Source organism: Drosophila mauritiana, chromosome 2L (assembly GCF_004382145.1).
Source record: "Drosophila mauritiana strain mau12 chromosome 2L, ASM438214v1, whole genome shotgun sequence".
NCBI classification, from domain to species: domain Eukaryota; kingdom Metazoa; phylum Arthropoda; class Insecta; order Diptera; family Drosophilidae; genus Drosophila; species Drosophila mauritiana.
In genome coordinates, this window is record NC_046667.1 from 3,503,881 (window position 1) to 3,531,207 (window position 27,327).

The 27,327-nt window shown below is 45.8% G+C and overlaps 2 protein-coding genes across 2 annotated transcripts; one reads left to right on the forward strand and one right to left on the reverse strand.

Annotated features, from left to right (window-relative positions):
• The first annotated feature begins 6,194 nt into the window (after window positions 1–6,194).
• On the forward strand, window positions 6,195–6,359 carry LOC117135274. The gene has a single exon (XM_033295436.1). It carries the CDS (start codon window positions 6,195–6,197, stop codon window positions 6,357–6,359), a length of 165 nt encoding a protein of 54 aa, XP_033151327.1.
• A 1,568-nt stretch (window positions 6,360–7,927) lies between these two features.
• LOC117149016 (protein sister of odd and bowel) lies at window positions 7,928–10,694 on the reverse strand. The gene is made up of 2 exons (XM_033316703.1): window positions 8,783–10,694; window positions 7,928–8,626 (listed from the first exon to the last, which is right to left on the reverse strand). Exons 1-2 carry the CDS (start codon window positions 10,102–10,104, stop codon window positions 8,215–8,217), a joined length of 1,734 nt encoding a protein of 577 aa, XP_033172594.1. The 5' UTR covers window positions 10,105–10,694; the 3' UTR covers window positions 7,928–8,214.
• Between the last annotated feature and the right edge of the window lie 16,633 nt (window positions 10,695–27,327).

Here is a 27,327-nt window from a genome sequence, read left to right on the forward strand (position 1 = left end):
AAACTGGAAATATATGTGTTAGGATTAATTTAAAATAGAAGCATATTCTTCTGTTTTTAATCGGAACCTTTCTTAATACAGATTTGATATGTTGTTATATTGAAAATAGCATCATTCAAGTCATATCAGTCGATTTTACGTAGATCTTTAATTGAACACTAGAATTAGTCGTTCTGAAATTCTAAAGCCACTTAGGTGTTTTAGGTAGACTTTTCTCCAAGTGCAGGGTTCGCTTGTCAGCGGAGACACACGAAGCCACCGCAGATGGTTTTATTTTACGTGGCGCGCGTTGTCATAAAACGAAATTTACAAATTGTGTCCCCCCGCAGTCGAAAAAAAAATGAAGAAATCATACAAAGAATCAACTGATGATGATGCCGATGCGACGACATAGACATCATCGAGCATCATTCTGCAGTCTTCCCCCCGGATTCTTCCCGATCCACTCAAGTGGTTGCAATAAACTCATCAATAAATTGCCGTCTGTTTCGCATGGGTTATGTGACGCCAGTGGAACCACCAACGCAACCACCGCACGGTCATGTGGAATTCTTCTCGAGTTGGGTCGATCTGCTGTCTTGAGTCTTCTGTTTTTGGTTTCTTCTTCCTTTGGCCCCGGTGGTCCGGCTCTTTCTTCTCATCGGTGGCTTTCTTTCTACGCGCGTGGCTAAGTGGATTTGTGTGTTTTGTTGTGCGAGAAAAATGTTTATTGTTTCAACTTTGTTATCAGTGGTTAAGTAAACACAGCTCACACACTCGCCAAGTGTGGTCAATTTTTTTGTTGTGGCCGTGTGATTTCTAATTTGTTTACACTCAAACAAAGGGCTACAGAATTATTGTACGCTTATTTATGGCTGCAACTGTCAATGTCAAATGTCCCAATGTCCAACCGGAAGAGCCGCTCTGCCCGATCCATTGATGATCGCTCTTCTCCACACTTTGGACTCGGATTCGGATTCATTTGGTTTCTCTGCTGTTTGGTGGCCTTATCTCTGGGGCCTGGAATTTTGTCTGAATTTTGCTGGGAATTTATTAGTACAAAGAAGTCGCGTGTTGGGATCATCAATCAGAGGGAGATCGAGAAATCGGGTTTAGAATCAGAAGCTTTGGTTGCATGAGGTGTCCCAGTTGGAAAACAAAGTATTTCACGCTTCTCTTCTTCATTCTTAGTCGTCCATGGATGTTCAACAAATTAATTACGATAACTTTTACTGGCATGAGTTTTTAGTTAAAGATATTAGATCACTGCTTAAACAATGCCAACATTTCCTTTACAAATTGAATACCTCGTAACGACTCGATTATCCCATCTAGATCAAAAGATTCTCTGCAGAGTCTTCATTATTCAAAGGTCACCTCCCGCAAAAGTCAGACAAGATTTCGATTTCAGATATGCAAAACACTGCCCGAGTTATGATTGAAATCAGGTTGCGACGCCCCCGTTGGCTACAGAAGATAAAAGCTGCGATGGGTATCACTTTAACTGGTAACTGGATGAAAATCCTGGCAAACTTCAAGCATTAACGCTGCCCGGCCCGCCTCAATGTTTATTCAATTATCCCAGCATGGTGGCCGAGAAAAAACATCCCGGATGGACGAGCCGAGAGCAATCCACCCCGGTTCTAACCATACCCATCCATTAGTAGCAACTGTTTCGCTGGTAATCTACACCATGCCACGCCCATCCGCAGATCATTTAACATCCCCCGTTTCGTCGGAAGGGAAATTGTGGAAATGGGGTGCGAAGTGGGTACAAATTATTAAGCTAATCAACAGCACAAGCAACAATAGGAACAGGATATATAGCCGTTGAAACGGGGGAAGCAATTTGTCCCCTTTCATTTTGAAAGGGAATGCTGATAAGCGTGAAATTTATATAGGTGTCCACTCTAGATGGGCACTTTAAAGTGCCCCGTGAACTGTCAACGGCAGCCCGAAGGGATCCGAAAACGGTTGTCGGGGTTACCGGTACCGGACTTCGGAATCCGGAATCCGGGTTATGTATTTGGTTATATGCTTCGTTGATCTTTGAACGCAAAACGGCTTACGTAACGATAATTGAGTCGACTGGTCGCCTGTCTGCTGCATCTGTTGAGTTTTAAGGATATGTTATGGTATGGAATTGATACCATCCCTTTTCATGCACAGTAAACAACTTTATGATATAGAGTTATATACGATAGAAAGTATCTCCGAGTGTAAATGTATCTCTGCGTCAGATTATCTGCCGTCTGCAGCGGCTTAGACTTCATTTTTACTCTGTCTGATGTTGAAATGAAAAGTGGTTTTGAGTGTGGCCTCCGGCTCTTCATCATAATTCTCTTTTCATATATGTACATAGCTGTTCATCTGGAGCTTACTTTGTGATTAGGTGTCGTAATCGTCGAACAGGGACTCAACCTAATTAACCATTAAGTGAGCGCCATGTCACAACTGTCGGCTTAGGGAAGAGTGAAGGAGTTAAATGTATGGGGATCAATGGCTCGGTGAATGTTCTACTCGGATTTACGATGCTTGCGGCAAAGAAAGATGGTTTTTACAGTTCAAATACTTTCTACAGGAAACCATCCATCCAAAATCAGCACTTATGACGCATTAATCACTCACCAAACATTCATTGCCCCGCTGCAGTTCCACTCGAAGCACTCATGACTTAGAAAAATCCCACACAAATTGCTAATCCTTGGGCAAACAAGATCTCAGCCACGTTACCTAAACCCAACGACGAAAATATGTCACATTTTTTTTCACTCTAAAAACGGAAATTTACAACTGGCCCCCACTAATAGAGACTCTCAAAATAGCCGACCATAACAGTATTACAACACCTTGACGGACGCTAAACTCAGTGTTTGTTGACAAATACTAAGGGGTATGGTTCGGCATGGTATGCTATGGTATGGGGCTTACATATAACGACAGTCAACTAACGTCCGCGATATCCGTGCAAAGCAATCTTGTCAGTATATTACGTTAATGACAAATTGACGGCAGCGGCTCTTTGATGTGTTGTGTTTGATTGTTTTGGTTCTAATCATCGTCGACTGCCGACGAAGTAGTCGTGGTAAAAAAAAAATAAAATAATGGTAATGGTGGGGGTGGCTGTGTTCAGCGGGGGCGTGGCAGGGGTGGGGAGGGGCTTTTCGGATCTCAGGGGTGTGCTTGCAAATGATTCGTTTTAATTTAACCGCGTACTCGTAGTCGTCACTCAATTAGCTTGCAGCTCAGCGGAGCTTATCAGTTTCCGAAAAGTCATATAACCCCCCTAAAAGTGTTTGTCCAGGGTTGGCGAAGGGGGTGCTGCAGTGGCTCAGGAGGGGTGCTGGTCGGTGGGCGGTGGGCGGCGAGGGGAGATAAGCTCGACCACTATCTGCACGGCTCTCTCGCTCTCAGCGAGGTGGGTTTCCACTGCACTGCGCGGAAATGGGGCCAATCAGAAGATCATTTTATTCTCGATAATTTGAGCGATTATTCCTTTTTAAGAAAATACAATCCGTATTATCAGTATTATGAGTATATCAGTATCATCAGTAGCTTAAGATAGTTTATGATCCCTTTCTTATGATTGCTTAGCAACTATGCTTAGCAAATTAAACCCATTTCTTTCAGTGTACAGTCCAGTTGTGTGGCTGTTTCCGTCACTGTTTGACGTTTGTGAATGTTGTAGTACACAAGTCGATCCAGCGACTGCTCCGAGCTACGTGCCCGGCAAGTTGTCAAACAAGCCGTGGGCAAATACGCAGTGCCAGCCGGGGAGCACGGAGTGCCGGGCAGCAGTACGGAGTACGGATTACGGAGAGTGCGGAGCGTGGAGCCCTCTGCCGGACTCCAAAGAGAGGAGACCACCGCGCTGCACTCGTCCGACTGTCAATTACAACTCTAAATATGTGTGCACACTCGACATTTGTCGCATTTGTTTGCATTTGCGCCTGCCTGCAATAAAATCCAACAACCGACATCGCGCAAGAGTTATACGTTCTGGCATATGGGAATACACCGGAAAATATGGGCGGAAAGTAATCTCAGAAAGTATCAAAAAACGTAATGCGACTATGGTTTATTGGTGCCCATATCGTAGCATATGCAACTGTGAATATTTACTGTGTGTGATTGATTTTATTTTTCATAACTCCAAATGACACCAGTTTTTTCCGGTGTATTGCCCTACGAGTGCGACTTCATATGCATGCTTCAGTTCTCTGCCGCAACGTGAGAGAACTCTGTAGAAGCGTTGAGCTCTGTGGAATGGCCCCAACTCCCCGTCGGCAAAAGTGTCCCGTCCAATAAAATCTAATAACCACTTGGGACACCGTTTGGGCCCTCCCTCCACCACCTCTCCTATCGTCGGAGGAGTTCTATGCCTCCAAGGGCCCAACAACTGCGGACCTTATAAGCAAGGTCTCTCTATTCACTTGCACGATTTTCGGCAGCTTTTCTTCTTCTGTATTATGACATTGGCACAAAGATGCGGCGGCGACTGCAGTTCCAGAAATTTAGTTTTCCTGGCTTTATGATCGTTTGTCGGTCGTCAAAGGGCCTTTACGGGTGGTAGGTGTGCGCAGGGGGTGGGGAATGGGGAGACAAGGTGTCTAGGAGACAGCTGCCATGTCATTTGTGTGTGTAAGTGCCCATAGTTGGGGTATTTGGGGGTAGGATTACGAAAAGAATTCGGGGAATTCACAAAATGAACTAATCGGAACCAAAGTTGTCTTTGAAAATGGGAAAATTTATTTTTATATTGAGCAAATATATTTTATAGACTGATAAGTTTATGTAGTATATTTCGAAAAGTTATTGTGGGTAATCCAGAAAAGCTTGGGTACTTTAACTACCGCATACCTCTGTGTTGGATAGAAAAAACATACTAAACACCACGTAAAGTGCCCCAACAAAATGCGAAAATCTTTACGAGATGGCACCTAATTAGGCAGTGGAACGCCGCCAGAAATTTACGTTTCCTTCAGTTCTGGCGCATCTTTCAACTCAGCAAACTGCAAGAAACTATACTTAAGACTTTTCGAACACTTGAACGTCAGCGATTGGCCCAAAAAAGTGGTAAAAGCGCTTTTCCTACACAGAAAAAAATATTATGACAAATTGTTGATTTTAACAAATTAAAGTTTACAATAGTCATACCGTAGATAGCATTTTTTTTCTGTGGAGTATTAGAAACTCTGCAAAATTGAGTTCAGTGCGTGGCTGGCGCGTACTTCAGCACTGAGCAAACACGGATTCGTACCCATTGAGGTGCCGATGCGGCCGGGTCAGAATTATTGGCGTAGTTACGACCGGACGGACAGCCACATACATCAAATCATAAAGCAAATGGTGCCGACAAACTAACTGGCCGGAGCCAAAATGGCAGAGTGGCCAAATAACCAAATAGCCCGGCCGACAGCCCACTGACATTTACATTCGCCCCAAAAAGACAACGCCAGGGCAAATGAACAACCGATACCGATGGCCAAACAACCAAATAACCGAGCCAGAGGAGTCGAACAACCGACGACAACGAGAACGTTCCGCTTTTTTGCGTTGGTTCCGGGAAACGCAACAAAATTTCACAACGCACCAAAATGTTTCCCTTCTTCTCGACTTGGCCATCATCATTGGCCCCATCATCGTGCCCCCGCTCCATCGCCAGAGCCCCAGGAACACAACAACACCTTGACCAAAAGCAATAGCCAACTTCAAAGAATCTTCCAACGGCCACGCCTCGAACACTAGACAACAACATTGTTGGTTGGTGTTGTTGGTGCACCGAAAGAAAATACTAATAGTTAGTAACTAGGATTATTTCTCGTATTTACAAATTATGGATTATAGTAGATTCTATCTGGCAAATACTCGGAAACTTTAAATAGTTCTGTAAAACTTATTTTTGATGTTATTATACCCAATTTTCCTCCGTGTAATGTTGCTTTGGCGTTGTCGTTTTTACTGTAAGTGTTGCAGATCGAAGGTGGAATGTTGCCGCGTTGTCGTTTGCCGTTGATGGGCTTATTAGAGTTAGTCAGAGTTGTTTCCTCTTTCATTTCTTTTTTTTTTTTGTCTGGGGCGGTGCGGAAACCTCAAAGCGAATTTAGTGCGCTCCCGCCCCTTCCGCATCGCCCCGCCGCCCCTTTTCGGGGTTGTCCCCTCGCGTTTATGACGACAATGCGTTTGCTGTCATAATTATTAGTCAAACACAAACAATGAATTTCATAATTTTCCCATCAATACGGTCCAACAGCCGGTTGGAGCGACGTTGGAGCGTTCGTAAACTTCGAAAGCGTTCAAACATCCGCTCTTCCCGCACGCGCCGCTCGGGAAGAATGCCCCACTCTTGGTCGGAGGATGAGCTGGATACTACGACATAGCCTGGGGCACTGGGGTACTCCCAAGGGGGTCGCGGGGAGTGGAGACACTCTGTGGAAATGAAGCCGTCGCGCATAAAGTGTGAAATTGCTGGCAATTCGCAGAGACGCTCCATTCTCGGCGTTTCTCAGTCTTTGGAGGCTGTTTAGAGCCTGGACTAATGGGAGATGCCAGTGCACTTAGAGAAATAGTTGGCACAAAGCTATTTTGAAGAATATTGATTTGATATTTTGTATGCTTGTTTGTAAATCTACAGCAGCTGAATTATCTATCCATATTGTAGGTGGCGTTGAGTAAATAAAATAAAGTTGCTTTAAATTTTGCTCATAATTTTTCTCAGTGTCGCTTGCACGCTTGTTCCATTGAATAGAACAATATCCGCGCAAATATTTGCAGAGAGCAGCAAGCAGGTCGTGTTTAAAATGTTTAACTACCCGAGGAGGAGGCGGAGTGGAGGTGGGGCCGAGGAGCCGGCTGGCCACGGCAAACAAGCCGGCACTGAGCCGCGGGATCTGGTCAAGAATGGGTCCCAAACTGGGACGCAGAGCTCGGACTCATCCATAATTGTTGTTTGATCGTTGTAATTGGTTTGGTTTGGTGCAGCTGAAGCACAGGAAATGCAACAGCAACAGTGGAGGCCCCATAAAGACAACATTGCAGGCGGCTTTACATTGATCCGTTTAACGATTGACAAACGCGGCGATCTTTTCGGGAAGTCAGAGTCAGAGTTAAGGAAAGAAAATAAAAGTAAGCTAAAGGGGTGAGATGGCCGTGGAAGGAAACGCGGTCGGCATTCGCTTTTGAACTGCACTGTATGTGTTTGTGTCGTTATGGCCGCATCTTTTTGTAGTCGATAATAAAAATTGTAAACTTTGTGGCAGTCTGGAGCTGGAGCTCCACCCTCGTTCTGGAATGGACAGCCCACTTTTCGCTATAAAATCTCTTTCGAGCTCTTTCAGCGGACACGCCCGGAGTTATCTGGATGTTCCTGTGTGGGAAATGGGGTGCCCCGATATCTATATATCTCACACTCTAGTGGGTGGTCCTTTCGATCGATGAGATAGCGCCTGCTCCACTTGTCCACCGGCTTGTACGACATTATTTGACTGGAAATGTGGTGCAGCCTGGAAGTGGTGGGAAAATATGGGCATTTCTTTGTTTTAGCCCCACTATTGTCGATCGTGTTTGTTGTCAAAGGCTTGTTGAAAGAGGTGTTTGAAGGCGTGCACCTTAATGCTACATTAATTGCCCTTGTTGGCACTCGAGCGATAAACATCGGTACAAATATTTGATTTTAGTTCGCTACAAGTGCGTAAATAGTGTAAGTACAAGAGTGGAATCGAAGCGGTAGAAAGGTGGAAAGGGTGAGAAAAACGTTTTGGAAAATTCTTGAAATTTTCAAGTGAATAACAGGCATTTTGAAACTCAAACAGAATCTAACTACCTTTGGTAAATGGCTGGAATATTCAAGGATGATACAACTAGCTTTCTTTTTAGTCCCAAGATTAATACTTGGAACACCTTTCTGGAACCATAAGCCCAACTCAACAATAAAAAGCCATGTGCAAAATTTCCTTTAAGCTATTGTCTTTTATTCGATCGTACATTAAGAGTCCACAATTTAACTTAATAACTAAAGTTATTTTAAGCAAAGTCAAACTTTCCTGCTAAGCTTACGTCACAAATATCCAAGGCTTAAACCAAAGTAGCTAAGGCTAAACTTACACTAAACTAAATGCTGTTTAGTCGTACTAAGATTACGATTACGAAATGGAGGGATTCGTATTCATGAGAGCTGCAATTGAGATTTTATTTTATTGAGTGGGTATCAAAGAGTGAGGAATCAGCTGAGGAAGATCAATCGCTGACGGCCACCAAATCTCTGGAGGATGCTGCAGTACTGGTAGAGCCCGTGGGCAAGCCCAACTCCGAGCTGGAGCTGGAGCCGGAGCCAAACAGATCACTTAGGTTGCCACCCACCACACCGCCCACTCCGGCGGCCAAGTTATGCGTCAGGCTGTGACGTCGCAAGTCGCAGTTCCGCCGGAAGACTTTCCCGCAGGAGGCGCAGTTGTATGGCTTGATGTCCGTGTGGGTGAGCAGGTGGGTCTTCAGATTGGAACGCTGGTTGAAGGAGCGGTTGCACACGGGGCACTTGTGCGGCGACTCCTCCATGTGCAGGATCTTGTGGACAGCCAGAGTGCGGGACTGACAGAATCCCTTGCCGCACTCGGCGCACTTGAAGGGCTTCTCCTTGGAGTGGATATATCTGCAGATTACCGGAATGAATGAGGAGAATGGTGGGTTAGATTTCTTGGAAAACTAAATGAAATATCTGGATGCTAGTCTTATCTGGCGAGGAGCGATTCTCAAGGGAAGGAGCATTCTTATTATACGTGTAGCTTATCCGCTATTTGTGACCTACCTATGATCCCTCAGATGATCCTGCCTCCTGAAGGCCTTGCCGCAGATGTCGCAGGAGTAGGGCCTCTCGTCCGTGTGCGTTCTTTCGTGAATGAGCAGATTGTAGGACTTGGTGAACTGTCGGTTGCAGAACTTGCAGATGAACTGCTTCTTGGACCGCTGAGCTGCCGCTGCCGCCGCCGAGCTGCCCGCCTCCTCCAGCCCCCCTACCGCACCTGCACCTACGCCGCCAGCCGCTCCCGAAATGACACTTATCTTGTCCTGGTACATGGTGGCCTGCAGCGAGTGCAGAGCCGAGTCCGTTTCCGCCTGGCTGAAGGCCGAGGGATTGAACATGAAGCTGCCATAGCTGCTGTCCAGGTCTCCCGCCTCGAAGGAGAGTGCATCCTCGCCATCGAGCAAGGGTAAGTCGCACTCTGCTGCAAGTTCTGCGGCTGTTGCGCAGTCCAGCGCCGCCTGTTGGCTCGCAGCAGCTGCTGCGGCAGCCGCAGCAGCCGCCACTGCAGCACTAACGGTGCCAATGGAGGGCAGAGGCAGGCACTTGGATGTTGGTGGTGTGCTGGTGGAGTTGCTGCTGTTGCTGCTGGGCGAGGATGTGGCGGCAGCTGAAGCTGTCGCTGCCGTCAAAGGAGGTTCCCCCGAGGAGCTGGAGGAGCAGCTCGACTTGAGCTCTATATTGGCTATGTCGATGAGCGAGGGCAAGGCATTGTTCTCCGCTTCACTGCTGCTGCTGTTGCAGGTGGTGGCGTTGTTGCTGTTGCTGCTGCTGGTGTTGCCGTTGGAAAAGCGGAACACATCCGATTTCCCGGTGAGTCGCTGCAGCGCCAAATAGGATTCCAGGGCCTGGAGATTAAGAGCTGCTGCTGCAGCCGAATTGGCCGGCAGTAGGGCTGCCTGCTGCAGACTGCTGACCATGGTTCCTTGCAGCGAAAGAACGACCGCAGCAGCCGCCGCAAGATCGTTGGTTGCTGCGGCCGCCGTTGCTGTTGCAGCTGCCATGGCTGCGTTGCTGGTCTTACTGCCGATCGGCGATGTTGCAGCGGTGCACTTGTTGCCGTTGCTGTTGCAACTCTCGCTTTTCTTGTGCGCTGCTGTGGGTGTTGCTGCGGCACTTGGCTTGTGGTTGCTGTTGCTGTGGTGCTTCGATGTTGCTGCCTTGCTGGCTGATGCTGCTGCTGTTGCGCTTGCCTTCAGATCGCCAAGCGCCTCGGCAATATCGCTGGTTGCTGCCGGTGAGACTGCCGCCTTGGCCGGCGAATCGCTGCAAGTTGCAGCTGCAGCTGCAGCAGCAGCAGCGGCACTCAAATGCTTAACTGCCTCCATAAAAAAGTCGAATCCACGCACACACTCAGCTGGATATCGGGATAAAGCCTCGGGGCAGCGAAGTTGCTGTGTTGCTGGTTGCCGTGGTGATTTTTTGTATTTTTTATTGTTTGGCGCACCTACGCAGGTTGAGAGGTTCGGAGCGCGTCCACATGAATATTAAAAACCACACGCCATCATAAATCACGTCTTAGTCACGCTTTCAAAAGTCATAAAAATCGAATTTGACGTCTGGCCAAAAACGAAAACAACAAAGTGCAGCCTCAGCCAAGTTAAGTCAAATTGGCAGGCACGCTTTTTCGATTTTTTCAACTGAAATAATGTGGTAGTTCTGCTGGCTAGCACACGCGAATAATTTGGGTACAATCGATCTTTAAAATGATCTGCAGTTACTATTAGTTAACTTCCGTTTAGTGCAACTTCCGGTCTCAACCAACACAGACACACACACGTGTTGAGCTATGTATATATATGTACGTATATATAATATTGTTTATTTTCTCTGATTCTGCCAGTTCTTCTTCTTCTCTTGACGTCGATCAGCCGTCGCTGCACACAATATTGGTAAAAGATCACGGAATAACTAAAAGTCCATTGCTCTGCGGACATATCGCGGACCTGCGCTCACTTGTTGATCGCCACATCTCTCTCGCCATTGGCGATCGCTCCCTGCGAGAGCGGATGAGAGCGAGGCCCACAAGATCACCCACGAAAAGAGCGAGCGGAGAGCGGGAGAAATTCAGGTTGGCCAGGTGCAAACTCGTTTTGTCTGTGTATTCTGAGCACCTTTACTCCCGCTCTCACCCACACACACACACCTAAATCGGAGGTAGAGCGAGAGAGCGTGCAAGGTGAGAAAGAGAGAACCGGTTTCTGTGGTTAATATGCCTGATTTTGATTTTGATTTTGAGTGGGTGTTTTGCCCGCCCTCTCTTTCCCTCCTGGTCGTGCCATCTCTTTCTCACCCATCGTGCCAGCTCCCTCTTGTCTGATAATATTCGTTTATTTATATAATTTTTGCAAGTAGTTGTTTATGATTCTTCCTAGGAAATTTCGCAGGCTTTGCCAAGTACTTTTAACCTTGGAAACGTAAGAATTTTGACGGATATTTAAAGGTTTTAAATATAGATTTAGGCACAAGTAACAGATGTAGCTATATGTATATATTATGAACTTGCCAATAAGAAGAAATCTCATATTATAGCTATTTTTACAAGTTAGTCGTACGAATTGTATAGAGGAAAGAAAACTTTAAACGAACATCCCTTAATTCACTAAAATCAAACGTGATCGGCGGCCATAAAAGGATTGCGATCGCCTGATAAGGAATCATAAGCCAGCTGTTTTCTGGACATCTAAGGAAACCGTGGAGTTCCTAGTAAGGAATATGAAACAATGGTCTAATCTATAAAATATTAACGATCTTAAGAGGCTTGGATTGGCCGTCAGATTGAAACACCTTGAGATGGTTTCCTGGAAATTATTACACTTAAAATCCATTTGCAATAGTGGAGATTTTTCCGAGTGCATCAACCTGCTAGCACTTGCAAATTGTGGCCATTAGTCAACGCGTTGATTTCTTCAGCCCCAAGCGCAGCCAGTTGATTGAAATGATTCTCCTCGCACGCCATCTCATCGCCGCAGAATCGCAGACGAAAGAGCGAGAGAAGAATGCTGGCAGAAGAATCCAAAAATACGCTGGCACAGCAAACCCAATCACAATACGAATCACAGCCGCAATCATAGCTGAGACTTTTCAACTGTCAATTATTTCCTTATTCTTTATGCAAAGCCCCCAGACGCGAGTATCCAGTGGGGGAACGCGGACTTAATGCGCTAAACGGCCCAAGTAAATGACCAATAATCATGGGAGCTGCCAGCTCTCCGGCTGCCGGTTGGTTGGCCACGAAATAAGCAGGAAAACAACTGCTGGAAAGAGCCAGTCCAGCACCGAGTGCAATTTATTTTTGCATTAAATTGCAATTTGGCCGGGACTCGCAGTTTTCTACCATTTATACAGATATTATCGTGATTAATAATGCACAAACATGTCATACGCTCGTTTCGTGTGTGTTTGATTGGAGCGCATTAGGATCGCGGCATTTAATGATCCGGGAGTCTGGAGTCTGGAGACCAGCGATCCTCAGTCCCACGGTAGCAATTATGTCGCTTAGTGGCCGGCTTACGGATGATGATGATCGTCGCGAGGATGATCTCTCGCTGGATTGCTGGATCCCTGGATCATCCTGAATGGCGGCGCCATCAAAAGATCTGCAATCGCGATTGCGCATTCCAAGGCAAACTCCGTCGTATTGACACAAGCTTCCTTTAAATGAAAGCCCCGGCTTAATGTCGTTATATTTCGATAGTCGCGCTTTTAAATGCTCGTTTCCTGTGCCGCCTCAATCGGAGGTTCTCCTCTTCAGGGACACGATCATCGATTGCCAGGCTCCACTTCCACTTCGACTGCCAGGTCCCCAATCCCCCAGTCACCAGTCTCCAGACCCATCCCAAGTATCGTTGTCAGTCTCAAGGCAAATGGTACATGATTTCAAATTTCAAGTACCAGTTTACATAAAGATCGCACAGGCTTTAGCTAGCTGCACTGTAAAAAAGGGATCTAAGGATTTTCTGACATAATAAAAAAATAATCAACCTAATGATGTCCATAGATAAGTTAACTGAATCCTTTTAGAAGAGAACTCGCCAGTTAAGAACAGATAGGTTTAAAGAACACTTTCCAATATAAATGATTTTTTTTAAGTGCAAGGGAAGAGGAGAAACCAGTCCCTCCTGCTCCTGGCTGCCCTATCCTTGCCCTTCCTTTCGGCTCCTTTCCTGAGCCGAGCTGGGTTGGGCGATCCGAGGGAATGCCTTGAAGCCTCACAACCATCTGTCACAAGGTCCCAGTTCCAGTCGAAGTCGCATCGGAGCCGAAGTGGAAGCCTCCATCTCCAACTCCAACTCCATCTTCAGCTCCATCTGCGTCTCAGTCGAATAAGAATGCGCTAAACTTGATTCCTTCGAAGCGAGCGCCGAGTGCGCATGCGTGGGCTGGAATTACATGATCACGATCAGCGATAAAACTTGATGTTGTACATAGCAGGCGACATGGGAGCGGGACGGGATCCGGATCAGTGCAGAAATGGGGGAGGGAGGAGCGGATCGGTACGGATCGATCCATCGCCCCATACAAAATGTCGCAAAAGTCGTACAAATCTACACGGAGCTCCAAGATCACAGCCAGGTTCACTTCAAGACCCAGCTGGAACAACGGGACACCGACAAACGATGCCGGATGCACTTGAAAAAATTACAGCGATCCCATCTAATACATATCTAAAATCCTTCCTCAGCTGGTAGGCATCCATTTTCACATATCTTCTGCTCTCCAGCTTACTTCCTAACCACATTCAAAACTATTTCAAATTCCAGGTACCCCTGTTTTCTGCAAGTGTAAAGATCCTCGTGGTCTTCGGGCCTTTGTCGATCGCCCCAAGTCGTGTCAAATTATTGATTGCTGTCTTTTAATTTGATTTTGATTTTTCCACCGACTCTGTCATCTTTCCGATCGCAAACGACGGCTGGATAGGACATGAAGGGCTGGGTGGGGAGCCAGAATTATTAATCTACTGCTTTGATTTGAAGCGACACACCACGATCGTGACAAAGAAAAGTAAAAGTCATAACACACATCTAGGGCGGCGATAAGATCGCCAAGATCACCGGCTTAACACCGATCATCTGGCCTATTGTTTTGGAGTGACTTTTTTTTATTGGAACCCAGTAATTATCGGGGGCGTACGTTTTGGGTGCCTCAGCTAGAGTATTTCTTCTCTTTGGTATTCCCTGGAACACAGACGGCAGCTCATTAGCCGCAGGCGTTGCCCCTGATTGGACCAACTATAATCCCTGACAGAGATTAGAGCCAGGTTTTCTGCGGAAAAAAAAGACAGGCGGTAGTCGATATTTCTGTGGTTAGATGTCGGTTATTGCTTTTTACTTCTCCCACTTCTAATTCGGTTTCTTTCTATCCCCCGTTTTGACGCAGATCTCTTATCGCGTTTTACGTGAGGAATTGACATATCTACTTGGTAATTTGATCTATTGAAAAGACCTCGCTGCGAGCTGTTTGTTGTTGTCTTTTTATCCGAAGGTTACGTTGCCTGCGACAAACAATGGTCGGGAATCATAATTACAATGGATTAGAGAATATTAATATTTCCTTTCATCTTTGCCGTAGGTCAAGACCCATCGTGTTTGTTGTTTTGAGTACTTCAAAATCTTTTCGTTTATTGACATAGTTCTCGAGCGGGCAAACAACAAATGAGTTGGCGCATGGCCAAGATCATCTGCAAATAAGTGTGGTTCTCTTCTCTTCTTTCGCTGGAAGGGGAAAGTACAGAAATCGAGAAATTGGGAGAATGTGAAATAAACTGGGATAATTATTTGGGAGGGTCTTCAGCGAGGGTTCGGCTTATACGGCTTGTTGGTAGAAGAGGTGGTAAGAGATGTTTTAAGACCGATAATGCATCAGCTAACGAGGTACGAAACTATTTGAGATCAAACAAAAACTATAGTACTATATGTTCTCAATCACTCTATGTATCTTAATCCTATAAATTTCGCTTTTTCTTCGCTGGCGCCACTCGCAAATTGAAGCACGCAATATCTTGGAAATTTCCGCCATGGTTGCCAATTTCCGAATTGTTTGGGCCACGTCCCAAGTGATTATGCATCACACTCGACTCGAATTCCCACACCCAATCCAGTGCAATGCCAACTGCGAGCCGAGAACAGTGCGAATGTGAAATGTTTCTTCCCCCCAAAAAACATTCCGCGAATGATTTGCATGCCTCTGGAGATGGAGATCCGATCGGAACCGATCCAAAGCCGAGTTTCTGGTCGAAGAACGAACTGGTCCAATCAAATCGAAACCATCTGGCCAAGTCGAAACGTTCGTGGGAATCAGTTCAATACAATTTGCATGCACAAATACTCAAACTGCAGCTCAAACTGCGAAGAGAGTGTGGTTCAAGTCGAAGATCTGGGGTCGAGGGGCTCCGATTGTCAATTAATTGCAGCAAACGGAGCAAAAACCGTACTGCAACAATGGCAAATTGTTGCAATTTTCTCGCGGCCAGAAGTAGTAAAAGACGTACAACTGCCGAATTATTGAGTGACTGAATGAATGGCTTGAATGAGTGACGGCCGAAGCCTTTTCGTCTTGCATCGCTGAGTGGGGCATGGGTTCCACAGTGAAGCCTCGAGAAGAAGGATGCTAAAACTATGATCGTTTGATGATAGAAATTTAGCACTCGAAGCCGTTGAATCACGTTTGAGTTGCGGCTACTATCCATTTATAGAGGCTTTACTGTACATATAGGAAGTCATGTGCCTGATGGTCTGATACCGAACCCAAACCCAAACCCTAACATGAAACATCGTTCCGTGTTCGCGGTCACCGCTTGTCTCGCTTTATTCCCTCCTGCCAAATGGTCGTCGACTGGCTGTTTCTGTGTTTTCCAAAGGCCTAAATGGCCAAATTGATGCGCGATGCGATTTAACGTTTCTCTGATTGAGCTAATGACAGGCGACTACGTGAGAAAGAAATGTATTTCAATTTCGCATTCGCATTGGGTCAAAAGCGAGTGGTTGCTGGGGTGAGTGAGTCAGGGTTCACTTCATGCATAGACGGATGGGCAAGGTTAGGGTGAAAGCACCATTACTACGACGACTTAAAAGGAGTTTATAACCATGCAGAAATCTTTTCTTTGAAATGCCAAACTCCCAATTTTACTGTGGTAACAAATGCGAAATCCTGCCGGATATGCTGATCCAACTGGCAGACTTCTTGTAGGCCAGAGTCCTGGGCCATAAACAAATCGTCACCCCCTATGGTGACCCGTGATTGTTCTATTGGCAACTCATTTCCTGCTGCCCTTTATCCGAATGCGAGCGCCAAAAAGCATTCACTTTCAATTTCTCAAGGCAGCGCGTCCCTGGAAGATAATACACAAATTAATATAAAACGCTGTCTGGCTGTTGGAGGAGGCTTTTAATCATTTTTATCTCCTCTGGATGGCTAAAGTAGAGCATGGAAGAATGGAGAACGCAGCTCAATGGTTGCGGAAAGCTGTAAAGCGTGGCAAATATACGCTTAATTGGCTGCAGTCGCAGAATTCCAGCGACCAGGTCGGGTCTCCTTCTTTTCCAGCAATAAAATGCAAATTAAACGAACCAACACAGGACCCCGGGCACTCCAGTTCTCCAAGACTCCGCCGACTCGAGGCACATTTATTTACTTAGAACCTCCTGCTGTGCTTCCGAATTAAGTTTAAGCCCAGAGGCTAAAAATGCAAAATGAGTTTTACTAATTTCTCAACTTCGTAGACTTCGAGTCCGAGTCCCGAGTACGAGAATCCGGCTGATGGACAGTTCGGCGGGGATGGGAAACGGGCATAGCTGGAGGAGGAAAAGGGTTGCCCGGCTAAACTGAATTTTAATTCCTGCATAAATCGATTTTAAATGAGATTTCTTTGGGGGAGCCCAGAAACCGAACACCAAAACCAAAACCATAATCAAAATGTTCACGGTCCATGCAAATTTCGAGGCTCTTTTTTTTCCAGTAGCCTCTGCCCGCTTGGATCCTCCCACCTGACTGCCGAAAAAAGATCAGCGAATGCCCGAAGGACGTGTGCTCTTTTCTTCTTAACTTTTTTTATATTTTTGATCCTTGGATATACACATATCTGTGTTGAAAGTGGGGCGTGATCCGTTTAGCAGCGCCTTGAGTATGCAAAGTGCTGCTTGCCAGCTGCTCGGAAATGAGTTATGAGTCGGACTGGCCCCACGTCTCCATTCTCCGTTCTCGGATCTCCGAAGACTCCGGCTCGTTTGCATATTTTAGGCCACCGTTTAATTAAAGGTTCCACAATTCCTCTTTTTAACGAAACATTTGAAACGGGGCACGAGCACGAGGGTCTCTCAAGAGTGCTCCTCCCTGTCTCGGGGCTTTGGGTGTCTTTTGGTCTGGGGATCTGTGGTCTCGAGTCTTGAGTTTTGAGTTTTGGGGCTTGGATCTTGAGGTGGAGTCTCGTCCATTCCCCAAGCACTCGAGTCCGTCAGAACTCAAGTGTGGAGCGTGTTCGGCGTTCGGCGGCTTTTTACCGCTCAAGGAAATGCACTGTGAGAAAATATAGTTACTCTAGAAATGCAAACCCTATGGCATTACAGCGAATGTATATCAATTATATATTCTTCCAAGCTTTTATCTCTAAAATGTGAAATATAAATAGAAGATTATTCTTTATAATTTAGTATCTAAATTAAAAATTTTCTTGGAGTGACCCAAGCTGTTTCGTGGCCAAGCAGCCAGCGATGATCTGGCCTGTTATTTCAACGCGCACTTTGGTTATTTCGTGTGATATTTCAAATCAATAATGTTCGGCCCTAAATAACTCTATTGTTGTGCGTAAGTTTTCTCGGAAATTCAACGGCTGCTGACGAACTCTTGGATATTTCATATTGCTGCGGGTGTTCTGGGTGGCTCAATAAAGTACAATGCAGGCAAATCAAGTTGGTAACGAAAAGAAAGCGCATCTCAGATCAGATCAGTTCAGTTAAGATGGGATCGCAGCGGTGAGTCAAGTATCTATCGGCTATTAGCGCTGCTGCCCGGTGTGCATTTTATTGTCTTTGGGCCATAACTTATGGGCCAAGCGACACCTACCAGGCGAACCTGTTTATCACACGCATTAGATCGGGCCAAAACCATATCCACTGGTTCCACACGGCTCCTCGCCCATCAATTTCAGCTGCAGCAGCTGAAAAATAGGGAGACGGCTCGGAACGCCACCGCCAGGCCAACAAAGATACACCTTTTAGAAGGGGAAAGGTGAGGGTTGGCTGCTTTGTTCGCTGCTCTATAAATTCAAGTGGATATCAATAATAAATTTCACTAATTTCTGTCATTCCACTCGAGTGCTACAAGTCCGTGGTCCCCGCGGCTCCCTCGCTACCCTACAGTCGCCGCCTGTGTGTCTGTGTGTTAATGTCTTGCTTTTAACCACTTCATTGTTCGGGCGTCAAAGGTTAAGAGTCTCAGTCCCTCCGCTCGCATGTTGTTGTCTTCGCTCGATGTTGCTTGTCTGCAGCGCCGCCAGCAACACGGCAACATAGCAACAGCAACATGGACAACAGCAACAGCAGATGCACTCGGAGAAAATATGTAACCATTTCATTTGCATTATTAAAATATTTAAGATAGCAATTCCACATCGCTGCATTAATTACATGCTAAGAAAATAAGTTAATATTATTATATATAATATATTATTATTAATAGTAATATCTATTCATAGTCAGTATTTTCGCCCAGTGCACAACAGTAACATCTCACCCTCAACTGAACAGCATTGTGGATACTTTGCGCTTTTGTAGTTATTTTTCTTGGTTTTTATTGTATGGTTTTGTTGCGCATTTTTCCCCAGCCGACTTTATTATTGTTGGTGTTTACCTTTGTGTTATTTTCATTTTATACACATCATTTGATTCGATTTCATTTCTCGATTGCTGCCCGTTTTCCTTTCTTAGTTATTGTTGTTATTCTTAAAACGCCCCAATGCGATTGTCGAAACTACCATTGAGTTTTGATTTCTGAAGAGAGTCTTCTGCGCGTTTCGATCGATGGATCTGTTTCGTATGAATGGTGCAGGGGTTTTGAAAGGTGGTTGATAGATTAAGATGAAATGGCAATGGCGGTGGTTGGGTAAACAACCCAGTTCTCTGTCAAGTGCAGTCTTTCCATTTTGTGAGAAGAAGGGTGGTGGAAAACATTGGAATGCCATTCGAGGATTGATTGATTGGGGGAAGGTTGCGCTAGGTGGGAAGTTTTCAAACCAAAACATTGTCCAACCATTTGTTCTCTTAAAATTACAACTTTTAAAGGTTAATTTCCCACTTCAGTAGCTTCATTGGTCAAGTAATGCAACACTCATTCCGTGACCAATCCAGATGCCTGGCTGTCTGCCAAGTTGGCTGCAATTACAAGAAACAAACGTGAGACGAATTTCAATATCGATTCCGAAATCTTCCCGCTGCCAAAATGATCAAACGGTTTTCGGGCCTCCTTCAACTTGAGTTCGAGTTCAGTTCGGTTCGGTTCTTCTGGCCGATCATCCCCCGTAAACAATGGATTATCTAACCACTTCACAAAGTGCGTGAAAAAAGAAGAGCAGAGCGAGAGACACTTGTGGAATCGCATGGATCTTCGAATTCATTTTTGGCCGCGTCAGCGTTTCCATTGTCCTGGGGAGATATAAAAAACGAGGAAGAGGGGGGGCTTTGGTACAATGGCAAACAATTAATGTGGCTCATTGTTATCGGTCGATGTCCATTTCGGGGCATTACGTGAAAGTATTTTCCCGGGCTCCGGCTCTCTCCCTTCCGCCACTCGACAGAAGTCAATTCTAATCGAATTGTATTCCAAATAAAGGGAATCTGGATTCCCCAGAATCGAATGAATAGCCCGTCGAATGGGGCGACAACAAATTGTGGGAACTTCTCTGCGTTTTTCCCTTTCTGGTCTTAGGGTTATAATGCCGCAATAAACTCAAGTGGAAAAATTGCGGCAAAAGTCTTAAGCGCAGCCACTAAAACGTTTAAGTCCCCGTGTTTCTTTTCTTTTCTGGCCAAGACTAATGGCCCAGCCAATTTGTATATGGCCAAAAGATCGGAGTGGGAACGGATGAAATTTCATCAAAGAATTTTTCGGCTCTTCTCGCATCGCCATAAAATCCTCCTTTTGGCCCCATGCAATTTTGGTAGCTATACGTCTTTGGCTCCTCCTGCGAATCTGCCTGTGAATCGTTTACGTGTTGGCATCTGTCGGATTCGAGGTATCTGCATCCGAAGGATTGGCCAGCCGGGCTCAGAGAAAGGTTCGGTTCGTTTACGCAGCATTCTTCGGATCAGCCAAATTACAATATTATTATTATTGTGCCTGAGAATTTTTGATTGAAGTTTAAAGGGCTTAAAAGCCCAGCCAACTACCAGTTTGTGCGATTTCAGTTGCCATTCGCTTTATTGCCGCCATTATCATCATCGGCCCGGTTTGGCCACGGCGACTTTCCAGTCTTTCGCATCGTCTTGTGAATTTGAATACTTAATTTTGCATTTATTGCCGGCGGCCAAGAAGCCGCTGCCAAGTTCCCAAAAGGTCACAGTTCACGCGCGTGCAGCGGTCGCAGTGTGAGAAGGTTTAGTTTGGGAAGAAAGTTTATGCGGAAATTGCCATTGTTACTGAGAAACTCAAATATAATTACGATTGGCAAAGTTAGGCAAATCGAATTCTACGATTGTTCTACATCTTATAAAAACATGCGATTTTTGAGAGACCATCGAATGCTGGTAACTACAATATATGATGTCATTATGAGGGGCAATATCCTGCAGGAAACAGCAGGTTTCACGTCTACTTAACAGAAAAAAAACCCCTGATTACTTTCCTATCAATAGAATTCAATGGTTTTTCCTTCGCCCCACACCAAGCCGCTTGTCTGATTTATGCTTGCCACCGCCCGAGTCTATATATCACACCATCGGAAGGTGACCATCCCGTATTGTGCGGCGATCTATCTGCCATCCATCAGGCCGTGAAATATTGCTGCTCCCCCGCCGCCTTGATATCGGAGCTCCAACTCAACTCCGCCTCCCCCCGCCACCTGGCACGATAAATTCCACGCCCGAACCCGATGATATTATCGAAGGCCCCACACAATGGCGAAAATAAAAAAATAACACACACGCACACACCAAACCGATAGAGAAATTTATAGCCGATATGGATATATATATGGATATGGACCCGATGAAATGATACGCGACCCGAGTCCGAGTCACAGCTATTATCCATAATCTCAGCCACGTTTTGGCTTTTCCGTTTCCCGTTTTCCCTTGCCCTTGCCCTTTGGGCCCTCAAAACTTTTTGTTGATGGCCAATTAAAATGGGTTATTAGCAGAAGTGCGATATGAGAAGAAGCCCCTGATTGTGTGGCGTTTGGAAATCTGTTGTCCATTCTTTTTGTTCGTGTTTTTGGGTTTTGTGACGTCTTCGGTCCTATAAAACGGGGTGAATATCAACCGATATATACCGTTGGTTTTACGACCATATCGCCGGGCATATCGAGAAACAGGCCCCATCCTAACATTTGTGTCTGCGTCGTCTATGGGCCCCGGGTAATAAAGGCCATAAAAGAACTTCTGCATTCGATCCGATCTTCACAAGTGTATGCGATATTGAGGGAGCTATAAAGTAGTTAAGTGCCCCAAAGGCTCTCGCCCCCAATATGATATTATGGTAGCCAAAACGCTCCAAATGGCAGTTGCGTGATGATGCCACCAACAGGAATCCCAATTCCAACTCGAGAATCCCGAAACGCTTAGCAAAATGCCGTCCATCAGCAGCAGCAGCAGCAGCGGCGGCGGCAGTCGGATCATCAGTTAAATGAAATGATTGAAGCCGAATTGAAGTCTTTAGTCAACGCAACACGCAAACCAACAATTGGCCACGCGGAGGACTCCTCATCTCAGCCAGCGAAACGACGGCAGAGGAGTCCGTTCCAGGCGGCAGACGGACTCTGATAAGCTGTCAATAGTTGGGCTCCGGCTATGCTTCATTAATCACAACATGATGCTGAAATTTCCAAGGAAGCAAAAGCACGCCATTGTTGTTTTTCCAAAGTGCTGGGGTATTTTGGACATGGTATTTATAAGGTGGATTATTGTAGGAAACTGTTTCGGTAATTAAACTTAATTTATAGCTTTTAAATCTTTATTTTTGAACAATTTAATAACTCAACTTACTTTGAGTCTAGTAATTTATTACCCAAAAGTAAGTTCTAAGGTATCTCCCAGCTCAGCAGAGACCAACTTCAATCCTGTGAGAGTTACTTTCTGCAAAAATTGCGCATACGCCGCATTGACCTCGCCACGCCGCCGCTCATAATAATGCAATATCACTAATTTATGGAGCTCTGGCCAACTGCAGCTCCCTTGCTGTGTGGCTGAAAAAGCTCATCATCGGCAGCAGCTGACGATGGAGCCTTCATTGGATTGGGGATTGGGGCTTGGGACTTGGGACTTGGAGCTAGAGGCTTGGGGATTTGGGACTCGGTCGGTCCATCTCATGTGCGCTGCTCTCGGAATGTGCAACGTCATTACTTTTATGATTGTTCAGGTATTCAGAAATGCCCGCCGCTGGTTGGCCCACCGATCCGAGGCGATCCATCGATCGATCGCTTTTGGCTGAATTCGTTGTTCATGTACAATATTTTCTTTAGTCAATCGAAGTTGTCGATGTGACTTTTATGTGCCACTCAAGTGTTTCTCTTCCTCGTGTTGCCTTTGCTGCTCTGCTGTTTTTGTTGTCTATCAGCGGTGCGGGTGTTAAAGACCACTGAAGACAATTGTTATTTTTAATATCATTGTTGGAGAGCGAGTTATTCACTGTAAAAGTTCCAGCACTCAGTCAAAGTTGGACTCTGTTATTGTAAGCCATGTCTAGTGATATGATTTCGCATTGTGTATTGTGTAGTATTTTTTCGGATCGCTTTTCGTTCGATTGTCGGACTTTTCAGAGAAGGCCGCCGCCTCCAACGATGTCATGTCGTATGGAAGTTGAATGTTGCAGATGGGCAGGGACTCGAGTTTTGGTTGGATAATTTCTGAAGAGGCACACTTGGCATCGACGATAGATGAGTAATAGACGAGAATTCGTAGGGTGGGCTGTTGAGGAAGTTGTTGGGAATGTACTATAAATATTTGTGATTAACTTGGTTTCCATCACACCTGCTAATCGAATTAACTTTAATACCACCATTGACTAATCATCACTTCGTTGGCATTGTCATTTCAAAACTTGAACGCATTTAATAGACTCATTGTCTGGGCTGAAAGGAAACTTTTGGTTTACGATTTCCCCCTCGATCCAAACCCCAAATCCAAGCTTATCAGTTGGCCAGACAAAACACGAGATCTGTTATGCTAATCGCGGCATTCATTCCATTCTGTTGAATTCAATTCTGAGCCAGACCACCCAGCAGAGCCAGCAAGCAATTTGCATTTGCATCATCAAACATAACAGATCATGATTCCCCAGCTTCGAAACCGACTTCAAATCCAATCCAGTTTGGAAACGTTTTCGGTTTCTGGTCGGAGCCGCGTCCATTGTCACAGTCGAATGTCTAATTAATTGTCTGTTGATTTAGTTGGCCATTAAAACGCGATGCTAAAACGCCTCCGACTTTAGAGACTCTGGTCTCTGTGCGGCTGTTGTTTGTTTTACGAGCCTTGTGTGCATACGCATTAAATCGCTAAAGTTCAGTTTGGCAATCAAAAAAGAAACAGGAAAAGAGCTCAAAACTCAAAAGCAGCAAAAAGAAGAAAAGATATAGACATTCCCCGCACTTGGAGACTGATAAACTGAAGCCATTGCAGCCGCAACAACATCCACATCAACAACGGCAATGAAACTGCCCACACAGAGCGCAGCCAGCACCACAAAGTGGTCAATGATGATCATCCGCCGATGGTTGATGCTGGTACCTGGTTATAGTGGTATATATCGCTATGGCCGGAGCCCCCTGCTTCTTATCCGCACCACTGCCACAATTATCAAGTGTGAAAACCAGCGAATAACAAATTAAGCGAGTGATACCATGTCCGCAGCCCCAAGAACGAGAATCGAACTCAGCTCGAACTTGACACTGGCCGTGTATTGAATGTATATGGACAAGATTGTCCCAAACTCGCGGCACTGAGAGAAAAATAGTAAGTATGTATAACTGCATCTCTTTTTTGAAGCTTTACTCCATGCAGCCAACTGATTTTTAGCTTCAAGGGGCAGATACATTATCTCTGGAGTACAATGCAGTTTTAGTTGCACAAATCACCCCGCAATCACCTTGCATTTTTGCTCAGTGCACCAGATGCAGTTACAGACTCAGGGATATAGGGACAGTGAAAGAGACGGCGCAGAGGGACAGAGAGAGAGAGAGGGAGAGACAGGGTCCGAGACAGGCACTACTCCGATATCAGTTTTATGGGTGGCCCACATGTCGAGGGCCATAAAGTAGAAAATTATCACCTTTTAAATTGAAGAATCCAAACAAATTGAAACGGATATCGTGTTTAAGTGCTATCGACATCACTTCTATTAGCCCTGTCCCCGTGTTTGTGCGAGTGTGTCTCCAGACCATTGGGTTACATGACTCCTCATCCATGTCCGCATCCTTCTTCTTTGCTGTTCCTGCACCCAGAATCCCCCTCCCCATTCACCGGGCGCCTCTTCTCCCTTCCTTTTCCCCAGCGACAAGCCAATTAAAAACATAAAAAAGTCGCAACAGAAGTAGAAACGCGATGGTGAGAGAAACATTGATGGACCCCTGGGTACTTCTTAAAGTATCCATCACCTTATTAAAAAGGAAATAGCTTATCGGGCAGAAAGTATGAATACCACATCGTTAAAAAGCTTAAATAATTAAATATAAAATGGAATCCCCTAACTAATCCTTAATCCCTAATCCTTTCCCATTGTATTTTCAGGAACCCAATCTACCCTAGTCCACTTGATACCCCAAAGTTGAGTGAAAATGCGTGGGTTTCTGGATGCACATGGGCATGAGAATGGGAGCCGAATTGAGCCGGGCCTAGAAAGCTTCCTCCGGCTGCTTGGCCATGATCTGGGGGTCCCATTAGCCACAAAAGGTGTAGGCCGAAAATGCTCTCAGCATCGTGGCATCAAGTTCGCAGCAGGATGCGCGGAGGGGAGCAGCGATATTTGATTTGCGAGACAGTTGGCAACTGCGGCAGTTGGCAATTATTGCACATTACCCGGACAGTTGACAGTTGGCTAAAAAGGGGCAGCGCAGTTGCGGGGGGTTCTGGACAAGATTTGATTACGCATTGAACTGTGGGGCTGGGCCTAATTGAAGTCTGCCTGCCACCTGCCCGGCCAAGGCTTTATTCTCTTATTATCCGTCTATCCTACCCGGCCAGCACTTTTGCCTATAACTCGACTTCCAGCCGACCGACCAGTTGCGATGCCCGATCAGCGATCAGGGGGCAAGAGGGCGGGGGCCTTTCTGGGCCTCTTGGCCGACTGGCAGCAACCATAAATGCGCTCCGTGGGAAATGGCGTGTGCCCTCGAGCGTGTGCCGACCAATTTGACTCCTCGCGAACTGGAAAAATACGAAGGTAATAATTCACAAAAAAATATTTGTAGAAACTTGCATGGGAACAATCGCGTTGGACGTTGATTTCTCGAAAAGCGTTCGTTCGCTCGTTGGCTCGGCGGTCCAGGAACCAGCTTTATTCGATCATACATACATGTATATATATACTCATATATATATATAAATCGGGCACGGCTACACATGTAGATGCGAGTGTGTATAGGATCCAGCCAGGGCTGCAGGAAAGCCTGGCGCGTAAAAAATGCCGAAGGTGGAGCCTGATTTTCGGCTTTGGGGCGTGGGCTGAAGAAGCTCCACTGCCGACGCAAATTATCCAGCGACTTGCCATTGTTTATAGGCTGTTCTGATTTCTCTTGTTTTCAATAAAAGTCGATTCAAATTTATTTAGAAGTGAAGATAAAGATGTGCATTTTAATTCACAAAGCTCATTGTTCACTAAGTTATTGTCCTTAATTAATAAAATATACACATATCTTTGGTAATGAAGATGTAGAATTAATACAGATATTTTTATAACTTGATATGCATATGCTTAAGTATCCACATTACAATATTTCTGTTCAATTTTCTCATATTTTTGGGGCCCTGTCTGGCACACTTGACTCGACTTTTGGCGACTACCAAAGCTCATTGCCACGCCAGACTTGCGCTCAACACGCCCCCGTTTATGTCCCACAGCCGACAGCCCCCTGAACCCTTCGCTGGCCAGCCTTAGCCCATACCCACTCCCTTCGGGGATCGACCACAAAAGTCAGCCAAGTCAGCCACTGACTAAGTGCGAATCTGTGGCGCAATCAGTTGACCACAAGTCGGCTCGCTGGCATAGTTTCTGAATTTATTTCACCAGTTTCCGCGGCAAGAGTCTGCGTCCAGGTCCGCGGCTCCGAGCTGGAGTCCCGACCCCAAAAGTCGGTTCACGACCACGTCTTTGAGGACCACTGATGCTGATGATGATGATGGCGGTGCCGCCGCTGCCGCAACCGCTGCCACTGCCGAAGTTGAAGTTGCAGCTTCAGCAGCCCCAAAAGCCTCGGTTTCTTACTTTGGCTGCCGTTAAAGAAGGCGAGTAGGTGGATCGTACGTTTGCTTACTAACTGCCGTGGTCAAAATGTTTATCAACTTTAATATTAAATTGTATGCCCCGGCCAAGGCGGGCCGGACCCCGAAAAGTCAGGTGCGGAATTGGTTGGCAAGTTGCACCTAATTGAAAAATATTTAAAATAATCGAGTTTTAAGTAGGTTAACTATTATGAAAATGACATTTTAGACATTTATTAATAAAAGCTCAGAAAGCTTATTTAAAGAATCAAAGATATGCTCTCATTATTTTCTTTTTTAAGGATCGCCATCGATTCAATATATTACCGCCCTTGAATAAATTTCTCGACCCGAGTCCGCTCCTGACCCCTTCATCGCACTCTGACCGGTCATGGGCGACCCGAGAGTGATGGGGCTTGGTGCGGGGGAGGGCTGCTGGGGATGGATGGGGGTTGTCCCTCCATAAAGCACGCCGCTGCCTACCGAGCAATCAGATGTGTTGTGCCCCAGCCCGTTTGCCATGGCCTGTCCAGCCCTCAGTCGCAGGCCCAGCTTTGGAGCAGCTCCGGGTCCGAGACACAGCCGGTCAGCAGCCGGCCAGCACCTCCCCCAGCCCCTGAAACCTCCCCCCAAGGAACGCCTCCACTTCACTGGGGAGGCACTGAAAGAAAATCAGTTTTTATTTAGTTTTCAGCCTAACTATATACATTTTTCGAGGTAATAATGGTTAGGCTTACTTCACACTATAAAATATTTCTAAAAATGGGCTGAACTGGCACTTTTCTCGCAGTGTAACCGACCGCCGAGCCACTCGAATCGGCTGGGTGCTCCGCGTGCAGCTTTCGTGCTTCAGATGGCCGGCGGCTAAATTTGTCGCACGTTGAGTATTTTTAAACCATGAGAAAATCCTTTGGCGCTAATAGCCCGAAT